Here is a 16398-nt window from a genome sequence, read left to right on the forward strand (position 1 = left end):
ATTGTCGTATAAAGTGTCTTTGTGAATAGATCTGATGAGTTTTCACTTGATTGAATGTAATGAATATCAATATCTTTATTCTTCTTAAACTCTTGGGTGAATGTGAAGAACTTAGGATGAATATGTTTAGTTCTGTCGTTTTTTATGTATCCTTCTTTCATTTGAGTAACACTCGCACCATTATCTTCATATAGTGTCACAAACTTCTTGTCGAATAATAATCCACATAAGATTTGGATATGTTCGGTCATTGATTTTAGCCACACACATTCACGGATTGCTTCATGTAGTGCAATAATCTCGGCGTGATTTGATGAAGTTGTTACGAGTGTTTGTTTCTGTGAACGTCAAGAATATGCAGTGCCTCCACGAGTAAATACATATCCGATTTGGGAACGTGCCTTGTGTGGATCAGATAAATACACAGCATCAGCATAACCAATTATGCTTTAACTGATATCTTTTGAATACAAAAGTCATAAGTATGTCGTTCCTCATATATAATGGAATATATGTTTAATTCCATTAAATTGTCTTTTTGTTGGATATGAGCTAAATCTTGCCAATAAATTTACAGCAAAAGATATATCAGATCTTGTACGATTTGCAAAATATAAAAGGGCACCAATAGCACTTAGAAATTGTACTTCTGGACCAAGAATAACTTCATCATCTTCACATGGACGGAATTGATCATTTTCTATATTCAATGATCTAACAACCATTGGAATACTTAAAAGATTTGATTTATCCATATTAAAACGTTTAAGGATCTTTTCTGTATAATTTGACTGGTGAACAAATATTCCACACTCTTTTTGTTCAATTTACAAACCCAGACAATACTTTATTTTTCCAGAGTCCTTCATTTCAAATTCTTCCTTCAAGTACAACACAACTTCTTGAACTTCCTTATTCGTTCCAATGATGTTTAAATCATCAACACATACAGAAATAATTATGCATCTAGATATTGTTTTCTTAATGAAAACCCAAGGGCATATTGAATTGTTAACATATCTCTTTTTCATTAAGTGGTCACTTAACCGATTATACTATATTCGGTTGGATTGCTTTAACTTTTATAATGATCTTGCAATTTCACATAATAACATTATCTGGGTTTTGAACTTTGTGCTTCAGACATCTTAAATCCTTCAGGGATTTTCATATATATATATATATATATAGAGAAAAACCTTGTGCAACAAGTCGAGCTTTATATCTTACTATTTCATTTTTCTCATTTCGCTTTCGAATAAAAACCCATGTGTACCCAACAGGTTTTACACCTTCAAGTGTTAGGACTATAAGTCCAAAAACGTTACGTTTATTTAGCCAATCCAATTCAACATGGATGACATCTTTTCATTTTATCCAGTCCTATCGATTTTTACATTCACCAAAATATTTTGGTTTATGATCTTCATTGTCCTTTATGATGTCAAATACCACATTGTAAGAAAATATCTCATCAATTTCTTTTATATCTTTTCGCCTCCATATTTTTCAAGTGTTAATACAATTGATAGATATTTCACGATTCTAATCATTTTGTGGTTCTAACAGAACATTTTCATCATCATGTATTTATGACGGAATATCATTCTCTATTTGTAATCTCGTGTTTCTCTATGTTTTTTCTTTTTCGAGATTTTTTATCCTTGGAACTGATTGGTCTTCCACGCTTCAATCGTTTTATGACATCATGAGTGTCTTCAATTCTTTGGAATTTCAATTTGAGTAGGGGCATTTACATCATGTATATATGATTTAGTGACCCCTTTTGTGTCTGGAAATGCATCTGGTATTTGATTTGCAACTTTTTGCAAGTACACACTTTGTTGTACATCTTTTTCACATTGTTTAGTTCTTGGATCCAGATGTAACAATGATGATGTATACCATGTAATTTTCTTTTTGATGTGTTTCTTTTCTCCCCCTAACATTGAGAAGATTTCCTCACTAAAATGACAATCAGCAAAACGAGATATAAACATGTCGTCTGTCTGAGGCTCGAGATATCGAATGATTGATGGGCTACCATAACCGATATAAATTTCGATCTCTCTTCGAGGTCCCATTTTTGTTCGTTGAGGCGGTGCAATAGGCACATATAACATACATCCAAAAATCCTCAGATGAGAAATGTTTGGTTCTTTACCAAAAGCAAGCTCCAATGAGAAGTATTTATGATATGCAATTATTTTGATGCGAATTAATGCAACAACATGTAAAATTTCATGTCCCATATAGAAACACGAAGTTTTGTTTTCATAATTATTGGTCTAGCAATTAGTTGTAGACATTTAATTAATAATTCAGCCAATCCATTTTGTGTATGTACATGAGCAACATGATGCTCAACAGTTATTCCTATTGATATACAATAATCATTAAAAGTCTGGGAATTAAATTCACCAGTATTATCAAGTCTAATTTTATTGATTGTATGATTAGGAAATTGATTCCGCGATTTTATTATTTGAGCAAGTAATTTTGCAAATGCCACATTACGGGTTGATAATAAATATACATGTGATCATCTGCTGGAGGCATCGATCAATACCATAAAATATATAAATGGTCCACATGGTGGATGAATTGGTCCACAAATATCACCCTGAATACGTTCAAGAAACATGGGTGATTCGGCTTGGATTTTAGCTGGTGATGGCCTTATAATAAGTTTTCCAAGAGAACATGATTTACATTGAAACTTATTATTTTGAAAGATCTTCTGGTCTTTCAGTGGATGACCATGTGTATTTTCTATAATTCTTCCCACCATTGTTGAATCAGGATGTCCTAATCGATCATGCCAATTAATCAGTATTGAAGAATTATAAACTACCATGTTTGATTCAATTGGGCTTATATGTGTATAATGCAATCCAGTAGAGAGCATTGGTAGTTTTTCAACTACATATTTCGTTCCTGATTTATATGTGGTAAGACATACATATTTATCATTTTCTTCATTTATTGTCTGAGTATCATACCCATGGGAATATATGTCATTAAAACTCAACAAATTTCTTTTCGATTGTGCTGAATACAAAGTATCATTTATAAAAAAATTTATACCATTAGATAACAAAAAATGTTCTTTACCACAACCTTTTATCAAGTCTACGAGATCTGATATTGTATTCACCATTATTTTTGTTGGTTTTAGTTACAAGAAATATCTTTTATCTCGGAGAATAGTGTGCGTTGTACCACTATCAGGTATGCAAACTTCCAAGGGATTAGTCCTTTGTTTAGCTTTGTTCACATCATTTTTCATATTTGAGCTTCAAAAAAAAAATATGCAATGAAAAAAAATTACTTACAATACATATGTAATAAAATGCATATCGTAACTATACAATAAAACATTAGCACATAAGCACATGAAAAATAAAATATCCTACATTTTTATTCCACCAATATATTGATCATTTTCAGATAAATCATTCAGAAAATCTGCAATATCAAAATGAGTTGAATCACTCAAATGGTCACTGTGTTCAGTGAAGTTGGTCTCTTTTTCTTTCCCCTTTATTGATTTTTTATAGAGCTTACAAAGGTGCTCGGGGGCTCGACAATACGAGACCAATGTCTTGGAGTGCTGCATCTAAAACAAGAACTTTCAAATCGTTTTAAGTGATTTTCATCAGTACTCATTTTTTCATGATGTCTTTTTAGTGGGTGGTTCGTGACGCCCTTTTGAGATGAATTATAGAAGTAGCTATCTCGATTGTTTTCAATACCACGGCCGCGACCACGACTACGACTACTTTCACGTCCACGACCTTGATTTCAACCTCGATCGAAACATTGTCTTTGAATTTGATTTTGGTTTCCAGGTTTAAATTCATTTTTACTTACAACATTTACTTATGAAAATGCTATCGATCCAGTGGGTCGGGACTAATAATTTCTCATCTGCATGCAGCTCGTTGTTCGTTTTCGCCACAAGAAGATATGCGATAAGTTTATAATATCTCGCAAATTCACGCACTCTATATTGTTGTTGTAGAGTTATATTTGATGCATGAAACATGAAAAATGTTTTTTCAAGCATTTTGAATTCCGTAACCTTATGTCCACAAAATTTTAATTGCGAGATTATTCGATACATCGCCGAATTTTAATCACTAATTTCTTAAAATCTTGGAATCGTAAAGTATTTCATTCATCACAGGCGGTCGGAATTATAACTTCCTTTATATGTTCAAATCTTTCTTTTAATCATTTCCATAAAGTCATTAGATCTTTTTCAATGAGATATTCACATTTTAATCTTTCATCAAGATGCGACGCAAAAATATCATAGCTTTTGCTTTTCTTGTATTGATGAGATACCATTTTGTTTAATGACCTCATTTAGACCAAATGACTCAAAATGCATTTTTACATCGAAAGTCCATGACATAAAATTTTTTCCATAATGTCGAGCGCAACAAAGTCGAGCTTTGCAAAATTTGACATGATGATTCTATAAAAATACATCTTCACACATTAATTTTCAATAATTTCAATCTTTATTTTCAACATTCAATAATTTCAACTCTTATTTTCAAGACACTTACTTTTTTCAATTGCTAAATATATTTTTTCCCACAATATTTTTCCTCCAATTTTTTTTAAAGGGAAATCCCAAAATGCTCTCCCGTCGGGAGGGAACATCAATTCAGGGGGTGGAACCACGTGCTCGTCACGTGCTGTTGATTGATCAAATTCATTTTCCCAAGCTATTTTGGACCTATGGGCAGTGACATGTGAATATAGATCAAATTTTACATAAATTTTGCTATTTTAGGAAAAGAAATGACGAGGATCAATAATCAAAACATGCAAAAATTCCTCTTGCATCCGAAAGTATTAAATAAGAAATACATACTGTACAAAACCAATCCAATCCCGCAATTGAGCAAATGAGGTTGAATTTTCCGAGCTTTTAAACATTTTCGGTCGCATCTTCGTTCCGTTTCTCCTCTGTCGTTCCTGCGGCAGCCAGTCTCTCTGATCCCAATCGTTCTTCCAGCGCACGCGCACCTCTCTGCCTTCAGTTTTAAAAGAAACATTTCAGCAGAGTTAATTTCGTCCCGACCAGACATTCAAATGGTATCAACAAGCAACAGAATGAAAGATCATGCAATCTTTACTTGAAAGATCATGCAATCTTTTCCAAGTAATAGGTGTCCAAAACATCTCAATTCACTTTTTCCTAATGTTGAAGCACCATTCCCACAAAACTAACAAATTCTTCAACATATCACATAACTAAAAAAGGTCGCACTGCAGTATTATATCGATGTTCAATGAGCATTATAGCTCAATCACTCCAACATTCAGAAATTCTCATCGACCACCAAACCAATAACTCATAAATCATGACAAACTGTCCGTTAATTTGATATGTGCAAACAAATTAGCTCAGTGGTAGTACGTTAAAACAATTAGAAAAAAACATGCATCATAAAGATAAACACGAAGTTATCCCCAATTGACAGCAAATCATGCAATTCATAGGCAAGTCAAGCAATCTGCCCCCACCAGTTAATTAAGTCCATGAACGTTTAGTCAAAAGTAGCACAAAAGATTACCTCCTCCTAGATGCTTCGATGGGATCTGAACCAGGAAACGAGGAACCCCCTAAAGTGTAGACCCTGGACTCTTCAGAGGTTTCAGATCTTCTTCCACAAAGCATCCGTTCAAAAATTGCAGCAACCGGATTAATGACAGGTCTGCAGATCATCATTCATAGTAAGTATTGAGATGCAGGCACATGAAATAAAAGGAAATGAAGAGAAAGTCTCAATCACAAATAAGACCAGAGGTATCGCCAAATACCTTAAAAAATCAGGAAAGAAGGTAGAAAATGCGAAATCATCACTTGAGTCGCCTCTTCGTTTCATCTCTGTATTATGCTGCCAGTATCTGAGGTAAATCCAACCTATGTAGGTGCCAAATATTAAGGTAGGAAGAGATGAGGCAGACTCCACATTAAAAAAACTTACAACCACAGCCACCAACAATGCTAGAGAAGGCAACCACTGCAAAAAAGTAGAATAAGAGACACTTAAAAGAATAAAAAGAAAATATTGCTTAGTGTTTTAGTGTTTTGAGATAAATTTAAAACTTTTTGTTATAAAACAAAAACATAAAAAGCAAATGTCCATACTTTTGCTTTTAACTTCAACCAAGATAGCTCTTGATCAGGTGTTATTTGCTTGATGCCAACTAATAACCCTGAAAGAACCCCTTGGAAACCAGAAATAGGCACATAGCTGCAAAATAACAACAATTACGAAACTATAATTTTCTTATACTCATTTTTCGATAATCAGGGTAGCAACATATAGATGATGGTAATAACAGCTAGCCTGAAGGGTCAAAGTTTTAAAGACAGGTCTCTTGTTTTGAATGGTTCAAATTAGATTGAATACGGAACATGATATTTCACTTAGATTTTTTACGAAATTACAGTTGATTCCAGTTAACAAGCATGAATAAAAAACATTAACAGGAAAGGAATGGAGCAGGAAAAAGAGCACTCATAAATACATTTCCTGCATAAAATGTTGCTCTTGCATTACTTACAGGTAACTTTCCTCCCTTGTAATGTAGTACAAGGAAATAGCTGTGATGAAAACACAGACTGATGTCAGAAAGTTAACAGCAAAAATGAACTTCAAAAATTCTCTAGAACCCCATATAGGTTCAAGTAGCTTTCCGAGGAAAAGAAGACCAATGGTGCTGATGACTACCTGCAAAACAATGATAATATTTGAAACCCAAGGAGAACCAATAAAAGGTGAATGTAGTGGACTGCAAATGAATCTTTTTTAAAAAAACTACATACTCCATATATTGATTGCTCAATGTAACCAGCTGTAATGAGGTTCCAAGCAAAAGGAATGGTCCTACAGTAGATCCACAAATAAACGGCGGTGTCATGATTCCTGGAATCTAAATCTAAGTGAAAGGTTATGCAAAAAAAAACAATAATGCCTGAAACTAGCCCCCGACTGAGGGTTTTAGCTGATGGAAATGTCAGTCATTGGTAAAGCTTGCTATAGCCTCCACTCCAAAGTTAAACTAATAATGGTCATGTGCTAGAATTTATGACCTTTTTCATTACTCATGGTTGAAAAGAAGAAAAGGACAGTAATCACATTCAATTAATGGATCACGTGCAGTAATGCACTCAACTCTCTGTGTTTTCAATGTGGGGAGGGGGGTGAGTGGATCTGCAGACACTCACCTTGTTGTTTACAAGTCAGGTCAACATGCTGGTATCAACATTTAATGAATCTTTCACAAACTCCAACCCCCGCTCCCTGGAACTCACTTCTCTTATCATCCAACTATATGATTCCATACTGTTTGAAGTGAATGCACCAATAGGCAAATTCTTTTTTGCACCAACTGACCACTCTTTTAGTGAAACACACATGAGATTTTGGTTCTAAATCCAAAGGCTTAATGCAACCCAAATATCTTACCACCCCAGCTATGTAAGTAAGAGTACATTTTTAATAATACTCGATAAACGGAGAATCATAATCTACTTAGCGATTCATCCAAAATCCAAACAAACAAATAAATAAACCAACATATATCAGGCTAAAGTAACTCTCCCACGTCCCCATTAAGCTACCAAAACAACCCGGGCGCATAAAAAACACACAAATACACAGAGAGAGATGAAAAGAAAAGGATATTACTTGGCTGGAATAAGAGCAAGATAAGAAACAGCAGAGGGCAAAAACTGAACAACAATGTGACCGCCGATCAGCACTGCCGCCATCCCTTTGCAGAGCCTTGTAAATCCAGAGAACATCGTGCCCTGAAAAAAATAAAATTGAATAAGTTATTATTTTCACAGGTTAACACACGCAGATCTGTTGATTGTGCATTGCTGAATTCCGATCTGATCATGTGGTACTTACTCCCGAGAGCTGTGCAGAGCTCATCTTGGGGAAAAAATGGGTTTGAATTAGGGTTTGGTCGGATTCTAAAGTTGGCTGTTGATATCGAATTGTTGAATTCGCAATCAAATCTGAAGAACCTGAGCCTAAAACACGAACTGGTTCGTTGAGGCGAAGACATTTTTATTATTATTTAAATATTAAAATTTAACAAAACATCCCCAAAAAAATCTTCCCAGGGGCCGAGGACCAAGGTCCCTTTTAATTATTATTTATTAATATATCCATACAAGCATTACGTATTTATACAGTATTTTATATAATTTATTTGATTTATATTTAAATGATGATCAAAATATAATTATAAAAAATAACGAGGGACTATACTGTAATTTTGATATATAAATTAAAAAATAAAAAAATAAAAATGATCTCAATAAGAATTGAAACTAAAATCTAGACCTCAAGAAACAATAACTCTATCTGCTAAACTACGTATAAATTATATTAAAATTTTAACATTTTATTAATATACATAATTATTAAAACAGACCATGACACCAAAGTTAGTTACTCTAAGTGTTTCAAACTTAATAAAATAGTATAGATTTAAAAAAAAAATTGATTATTGATAAAATTATTATTAATTTCTAAACATATTAAATTAATAAACTAAAAATTATGATCGTTAATCTAGTAGTATATATATTATAATAACAATCATATAATAACTATATAGAGTCAATGTGTAATTTTGAAGTTGCACAAACCACCCTCTATAATCACACGATTTTAATACATTGTGATAAAATTATTTTTATACAAAAACTCTTACAATATTGTCATACGAGTTAATTTTGTGAGGCTAAAAGGTATTAATTTCGTACCATCGATTGATTTATCCTAAGACCAAGTTGGTTAGCATAATGGTTGTTAAGGTCCTGGTGAACTACAAAATTTGTTTCTGATGGATTGTTGGGTGACACTCTATTATTCCATGTCTGTTCCACAATCCCCTGATAACTTTAAATCAGGATTGAAATTATTCCTTAAATTCGTGCAAACTTTCCCATCATAACCCAATAGTCTGAATCTCGCATTCTTGGGTTGCAGCAACTACGGCCACTCAGTCCATTTGTATCCCAAGGATACTAATCAATATGGCTGCTCGTTATGTGAGCATGAAATATGGATTCCAGGTATCATTTTGAAACCATGGGGAAGGCATAAGAGGACATTATGTTGTTGGATGCATGGAGAATCATGGGAAATAAAGATGATGATGTTATCATTTATTTAGTATATATTTTGAATCCAAGGACAAAACCATGCTGCAGTGATGGCTGGTGCTGCCATTGGAGATGGTGCAAGGATGATTCAATCTGAGATGTTAGTGTCATGGTTGCTGGAGGGAACAGAATCGAGCATCGATGCTTTGTCCATAGCAGGATTTTGTAGGTTGTTTATCAATTGATCGATTGAGAAGTACCTTGAATCCTTTGACTACATGAAAATACCATAGGTGTCCCTCCCCAAACAGAAACATATTTTTGCTTGAAAACCTTTGATTGGTAACAAAGTGATGGTCATTTCATGCTTAGAAGAGTGGAAAGTACAAAAGTCAGAGCATCTAAAATTCCAAAACAAAAAACTGGATCCATAAATCCCATTGGCCATGACCAATCAACAGAACTCAAAATTTCAACAAAGACAATAATGTTAGCTGATTAGTTAATTTTGATGCAAATGGTGTCTTCTGTTAGAACCTTGAAAAGCATGAACAAAGCGAATGATAGACGTATTCGTCTCCAAAAATTTACTGAACATCTAAAAAAAATATACAAAGGGTGAATTTTAGAAATAAGTATCAATCTCCGACACCTTTTCTATTAGATCAGGCACAGCAAGTGAAAAAAATTACAGTTTGAAAGAATAGGTACAGTAGCCATGAATGAGAACAACTAAGAAGGATTTCTTATTATTTTTTTCTCTATTACGCATTACAGAACTATCTATATATGGACTAAGTAGGGCATAATATTCTCCTAATGTTGGGCCTAACATAATCTGTTAATTGATATACCTAAACCATAACATAAATAAAAAGATCCAATCAAATCTTTCTATTATTTGCCATATATCTATCAACTTTTCTACAAAGTTAATGTATTGAATTTCTCCATATATCAGCTGCCTAAATAACAATTCAGAATAAAGAAATTACTTTACTTCTAGTCCTCTTGGCAAACAGATATCGTGTTCACTGCAGGCTAATGGCAGGGGATTCTGTGTATGGATCATGGATGTCCATTCATGACAGATATTCAAGTTTTGTATTACTCCACGACGAAATATTTTTTGAAGCTCTAGTTTGTCAAGAAGGCTCCAAATACTTCATAAGCTTAGTTTTCAAAATTCGCGACAAAAAGCCAAGAGATCAAAATCTCCTTGAAAGAAAATTCAAGGTCGTTGCATTTGCTTTCTTGGATGTATGAGCACAATCATCTCTATACATTGATTCACAAAGATGGGAATTCAGGATGCTGAGTATTAGTGGCTATAATTTGTCTTGTGAGATCAGTAATTGATTCAACTTAGTTATTTGAATTTTTCCCGATAAAATTTGGGAGGATATCACGATTAAAACTGTCAGTGTCTAACACAATGCAATGCTATATAAGAAATAAATATTTCACTGTTCAGTTTAATACAAAGGGTGATAATTGTTAGCTAGTGTATATTGTTCTCTTCATAAGTGTGTTTTAGCTACTCTACGTTTCTTAGTTTGCCAACTACTATAAATAGCAACTCACTTGTTCATTGTAAAGTTGCAGTGCAAATACAAAAATCATTTCTTCCAGTTCATATTTTGTGCACTCTAACATGGTATCAAAGCATTGATCGATCAATTCTGATGATGGATTGCGGATTATTGATTTCAATCCAGAAGATATCTAGCTCAGCTTGCGGAGATTCATGAAGTGTTCGCAGCAATTCTTTTTTTAAAATCAAAATCGCGATTGTTTTTTTTTTCTAATTCAGTGCTAGATTGCGATCTGAGAGTTGTTGCTGATTGCAATTGGTTAATTCTCCTAATTCCGTAATGGCAACCACAAACGCTTTCAATGATCCATTAATCATGCATCCTTCGGACATGCCAAGGATGAATTTTGTGAATGATCAGCTGCTGGGAGTTGAGAATTATGGCATCTGGAGTAGAGCTATGCTTATTGCGTTAAGAGCTAAGAACAAAATCAGTTTCATCGATGGATCATATCCGTGATCGGAATCTGGACATGCGACCTTGAATCAGTGGGAGCACTGTAATGCTCTGGTTCTTTCATGGATCATGAATAAGGTTTCTAAAGATATTTTTGGAGGAATTGTTTATTCCACTGATGCTTCAGTAGTGTGGTCTGATTTGAAAGAGCAATTTGATAAGGTAAACGGCTCACGAATCTTCTCTATTCACCGTGATATTAGTCGATTGGTTCAAGAAAATAACACTATCTCTGTTTATTACTCGAAATTAAAGCATCTTTGGGATGAGTACGCTTCTTTAGTCACTCTTCCTTTTTGTGAATGCGACACTGCCAAGCAATATTTGAAGCATGAACACCAGCAAAGGTTATTGCAATTTCTCATAGGATTGAATGATAGCTATATGTCAATTCGCAGTCAAATCCTCATGATGGATCCTCTTCCAAATGTTGGACAAGCCTTTTCTATTTTATCACAAGAGAAACACATCGCTCTTTGGTTCCAATGGATACACAACCAGCCTCTGTATTCTATTCTTCACAATACAAGTCCAAGGAACCTAAGAAGCATCAGACTCAGCATTCTAATTCCAATTATTGCGAGTATTGCAAATGGACAGGGCATACTAAGGCCACATGCTATAAATTAGTTGGCTATCCTCCAGGGCATCGTCTTTATGGGCAGCACCCTCGTTTTGACAATAAGAAAAATTTCAGAGGATATGGACAACCTAGGAAACCACCGGTGGCTGCAAATTTAGCAGAGGATCATCATTCTAATGTTGAAGAATCCACCAGTATCAAGCCTACTATTCCAGTATTCACTTCAGCTCAGTATGCGGAAATCATGAAGTTGTTGGGGGCTAATACCATTCACACTCCTGCGGATCCAGTTGCTAACATGGCAGGTAATATGCTGAAGTTTTCTGATGATTGGATCATAGACACCGGTGCCAATGAACACATGACAGGTTGTTCATCTATTTTGCAATGTGCCAGGTCCATGGCAGACTCCTCTAGTTCTGTTCGATTGCCAAATGGTAGTAAACTCGTCATTAGTCACATTGGTTCAGTGAGACTGTCACCATCTCTTACCCTGTCTAATGTGCTTTGCATTCCTCATTTTCAATTCAATCTTTTGTTCGTCTCTAAATTCACCAAGACTCATAATTGATTTGTCATATTCTTTCCACGTTTTTGCCTATTTCTGGACCTAAAGAATGGGAAGATAATTGGGATTGATAAAGAGAGAAATGGGTTGTATCATCTCACCAACCACCTGTTCCAGCAAACATGTCCAGCCAGCACTGAACTTCTACCTTCACCTTTTGATTCTCGTTGTAATACCTTACATTTTCAGAGTAATCTTGTTGTTCCTAAGAGTTCTATTGACTGCGATGTTTGGCATAAGCGCTTAGGCCATATGTCTATTTCTCGAATGTCATTGTTGCCATTTTTCTCCAAAGATTTATCTTTAACTCATTGTACATTTTGCCCACAATCAAAACAAACAAGATTGGTATTTCCCAAAATGAGTGTTTCTAAATCATTGCATCCTTTTCAGCTCATACATGTAGATATTTGGGGTCCTTTCCACACACCTACATATAATGGGGAGAGATATTTCTTAACTATTGTTGATGATTTTTCCCGGGGTACTTGGGCATTTCTTATGCACTCTAAACTCGATGTCTTTCGTTTACTCAAGCAGTTTTTTGCTTTAGTAACCCGCCAATTTTTAGCTCAAGTTCAATCGATCCAAAGTGATAATGCTGTAGATTTTTTCAGAACTAAATGCCGAGACTTCTTTTCTTCTCTTGGTGTGATTCATTTCAGCTCTTGCCCATATACACCTCAACAAAATGGGATGGTTGAACGCAAGCACAGACACATTCTTGAAATTGCACGAGCCTTGAGGTTTCAAGCTTCTCTTCCCCTTAGATTTTGGGGAGATTGTGTTTTGTCTGTTGTTTATCTTATCAACAGAACAACAAGCCCATTATTGTCCAATAAAACTCCTTTTGAGTCATTATTTCATAAAGCCCCTTCTTACAATCATTTGCGAACAATTGGCTGTCTTTGTTATGTTACATCCTCTCACCTTCATCATAAATTTTCCGCCCGTGCAACATCATGTATTTTCCTCGGTTAATCAAACGTACAAAAAGGATATAGGGTCATGAGTCTTGAGAGTCGGAAGTTTACTACTTCCCGAGATGTTTTTCATGAAGCCATATTTCTTTTTGCTATACAAACTTCTATTGTTCCTCCTTTTCCACGTCATTATCCTAATTCCGATTCTCTTGACAGTCCATCCTCTATATCTGATCCTTCCCCATTACAGCTGCATGATCCTAGTATTTTTCCACCACTACGCCGTTTCTCTAGGACACGGGTTGCATCTCGCTGGACCAAAGATTTTTCTTGTTCTACCCTTCCTCAGAGTCATTCTTCCCAGTGTGTGTATCCTTTATCCAATCATCTTTCATATTCCAACTTTTCCTCTCCGTACCAACATTTTGTGGCTGCCATTTCCTCTACCCGTGAACCTCATTCTTATCATGAGGCAATTCAGGATTCTAGATGGAAATCAGCCATGGATTTGGAACTTGCTGCTTTGGAATCTAATCACACTTGGGATGTCATCGATCTTCCACTGAATGCTAAACCCATTGGATGTCATTGGGTTTACAAAGTGAAGCACATACCTAACGGGTCCGTGGATAAGTTCAAAGCACGTCTAGTTGCGAAGGGTTACACGCAGCAACCGGGAGTAGACTTTCATGATACATTTTCGCCTACGGCCAAGATAGTCACCATTCGGTGCTTGTTGAGCTTAGCGGCAGCTTATCAGTGGCCTCTTTTTCAGATGGATGTGGCCAATGCGTTTATTCAAGGTGATCTGGATGAAGAGATTTTCATGACCTTGTCACTTGGTTATCACATTCAAAATAAGCATAAGGTCTGTCGCTTGCGCAAATCGTTATATGGACTTAAGCAAGCGTCTCGACAATGGAATCTCAAATTTGCTGGCATCATGCATAGGCAGGATATATACAATCACAACATGATCATTCTTTATTTGTTAAAAAAGATTCCACCCATATTGTGATCCTTGTAGTCTATGTGGATGACATTGTGATTACAGGAAATAGTGAGGATATGATAGCTGCTTTGAAGCGTTTTTTACATTCTCAGTTACAAATCCGTGATCTTGGGAGATTGAAATTTTTTTTGGGCATTGATGTTGCTCATTCTCCTGCTGGTATATTTCTTAACCAACGCAAGTATGCATTAGAACTTATTGAGAACGTTGGCGTTTCTGGAAGCAAGCCTTTTGATACTCCGATGGAGCAACACAAAAAATTGACCACCGTGGAATTAGACTCCCTCATCACTACTTCTTCCACTATGCCGACTGATGATCCGATCCTTCCAGATCGAGATGCCCATCAACGGTTAGTTGGACGCTTGATATACCTTACCATTACACGCCCCGATATTTGTTATGTTGTGCAGCACCTAAGTAAATTCATGCATTCCCCAAAGAAATCCCACGTGGATGCTGCTATTCGCGTGGTGAAGTATTTGAAGAATTTCCCTGGATTGGGTATATTGTTGTCTTCCCAGAACTCCTTGACAATCTCTGCTTATTGTGATTATGATCGGGCTTCATGTCCCATGTCTCGACGTTCTTTGACTGGTTTTTGCATTCAACTTGGTACTTCATTGATCTCTTGGCGCACAAAAAAACAGAATACTGTCTCACGCTCATCGGCAGAAGCCGAATATCGCGCCATGACTGCTACAACATGTGAGATTGTGTGGATTCGTGGTATTCTCAGTGACATGGATCTTACCTTAACTAGTCCAGCAAGCCTGTTTTGTGATAATCAAGCTGCACTTCACATTGCCGCAAATCTCATGTATCATGAACGAACTAAACATATTGAAATTGATTGCCATTTGATCCGAGAAAAGCTCAAGTTGGGGATCATTCAAACAGCTCATATTTCTACTGCTCACCAACTCGCTGATGTTTTCACAAAAAGTTTGAGCAAAGAACAACGTTCCTTTTTACTGACCAAGCTTGGTCTTTGCAATTTGTACCAAGCTTGAGGGGGGTGTGTTAGCTAGTGTATATGGTTCTCTTCATAAGCGTGTTTTAGCTACTCTACGTTTCTTAGTTTGCCAACTACTATAAATAGCAACTCACTTGTTCATTGTAAAGTTGCAGTGCAAATACAAAAATCATTTCTTCCAGTTCATATTTTGTGCACTATAACAATAATTTTGTCTGAAATGATACTATATACAGGTCAAGGGCGTTATCAACCAAATACAATAATTCTCCCGAAGAATCTTCGAGGCCTTTTGATTGTGCTCGTGATGGATTTGTGTAAATGGTAGTGTTGTTAAGTATCTGGGAGTTGAATAGCATTCAATTCTAAATTGCTTGATATTAGATGCATCACTCTGATAGACTGTTGAAAAACAGTATAGGAGAAGGTTCTGGCATCCTGGTTTTGGATGTGAGTGATGTTACAATTATGTCAATAAAGTCTATTCTCCTTAAAATGTGAGGGAAGCTATTGTACACTCTGTAAAAAAGAATGTCTCTACGATCCCTCTCCATAGTTTTCTTCCAAAGTTGTCAACCGAGGAGGTTTAGGAGCAGAGTTGCTTTAAATTATAATCTCATGTTTCTTTTGATTGTGTCATACTGTCATTAATGTTTATGAACTGATTGACCAAATGTCAAAACAGTGCAAGGAAACATAGGGTAATTATGTTTCATTGGGTTGGTAAAAGCCTGGAATATGTATAATGCTTCTTGTGTTCTTTTCTCTTCTGGTTCAAACGAATTAATGTGTTCCTGTTATTCAAACATGTTTAACGATAAGGACCTGGAGCATGCAAAGAAGCGAGTAGCTAAAATATATGCTGAAGTACGTGATTATGAAATGTCAGGTTATACACACACTTATCCAATTTTTGCACTTTTGATATGTTTCAATCTTTTGTTTGGAAACAATATCATTATTAAATCAGGGGATGCATCTCACATTACTCAACCTCATGGGGAAGTTCGGAGGCGCCGTTTTGGCAATGTCCCGTGCGTTGAAGCAGGCATTCATATTGTAATTACCCTTGAGCTAACTGGCATTTTTTAACATTTTCAGTATGTTTGGATGCTTACAAAATGAGATTTAGAT

General features: G+C 35.5%; 1 protein-coding gene and 1 long non-coding RNA gene across 3 annotated transcripts; one reads left to right on the plus strand and one right to left on the minus strand.

The window, feature by feature from the left end:
• Positions 1 to 4725: 4725 nt before the first annotated feature.
• Positions 4726 to 8133, minus strand: LOC142540490 (rhomboid-like protein 19). Of its 2 annotated transcripts, XM_075646681.1 has the most exons (8): positions 7944 to 8102; positions 7719 to 7840; positions 6854 to 6914; positions 6592 to 6758; positions 6173 to 6278; positions 5842 to 6044; positions 5595 to 5735; positions 4726 to 5051 (listed from the first exon to the last, which is right to left on the minus strand). In XM_075646681.1, the coding sequence occupies exons 1-8, from the start codon at positions 7965 to 7967 to the stop codon at positions 4946 to 4948; spliced, it is 930 nt and encodes a 309-aa protein (XP_075502796.1). In that variant the 5' UTR covers positions 7968 to 8102; the 3' UTR covers positions 4726 to 4945. The 2 variants fall into 2 exon arrangements, with proteins under 2 accessions (XP_075502796.1, XP_075502795.1); XM_075646680.1 differs by lacking the exon at positions 6854 to 6914 and having other exon boundaries at positions 7944 to 8133.
• Positions 8134 to 9332: 1199 nt separating this feature from the next.
• LOC142538988 (uncharacterized) lies at positions 9333 to 16264 on the plus strand. The gene is made up of 4 exons (XR_012818771.1): positions 9333 to 9380; positions 15501 to 15581; positions 15681 to 15714; positions 16087 to 16264. It is a non-coding gene; the product is annotated as an uncharacterized LOC142538988 (long non-coding RNA).
• Positions 16265 to 16398: the final 134 nt, after the last annotated feature.

Source organism: Primulina tabacum, chromosome 3 (assembly GCF_025594145.1).
Source record: "Primulina tabacum isolate GXHZ01 chromosome 3, ASM2559414v2, whole genome shotgun sequence".
Classification (NCBI taxonomy): domain Eukaryota; kingdom Viridiplantae; phylum Streptophyta; class Magnoliopsida; order Lamiales; family Gesneriaceae; genus Primulina; species Primulina tabacum.

Excerpts from the sequence above, each read along its gene's own strand:
- LOC142540490 (XM_075646680.1), bottom strand. The coding sequence starts at position 8,103 with ATGTCTTCGCCTCAACGAACCAGTTCGTGTTTTAGGCTCAGGTTCTTC. Across the intron at positions 6,759-7,718 it reads CTTGCTCTTATTCCAGCCAA|GTAGTCATCAGCACCATTGG; the intron begins GTAATATCCTTT and ends ATTGTTTTGCAG. Across the intron at positions 6,279-6,591 it reads ACAAGGGAGGAAAGTTACCT|CTATGTGCCTATTTCTGGTT; the intron begins GTAAGTAATGCA and ends GTTATTTTGCAG.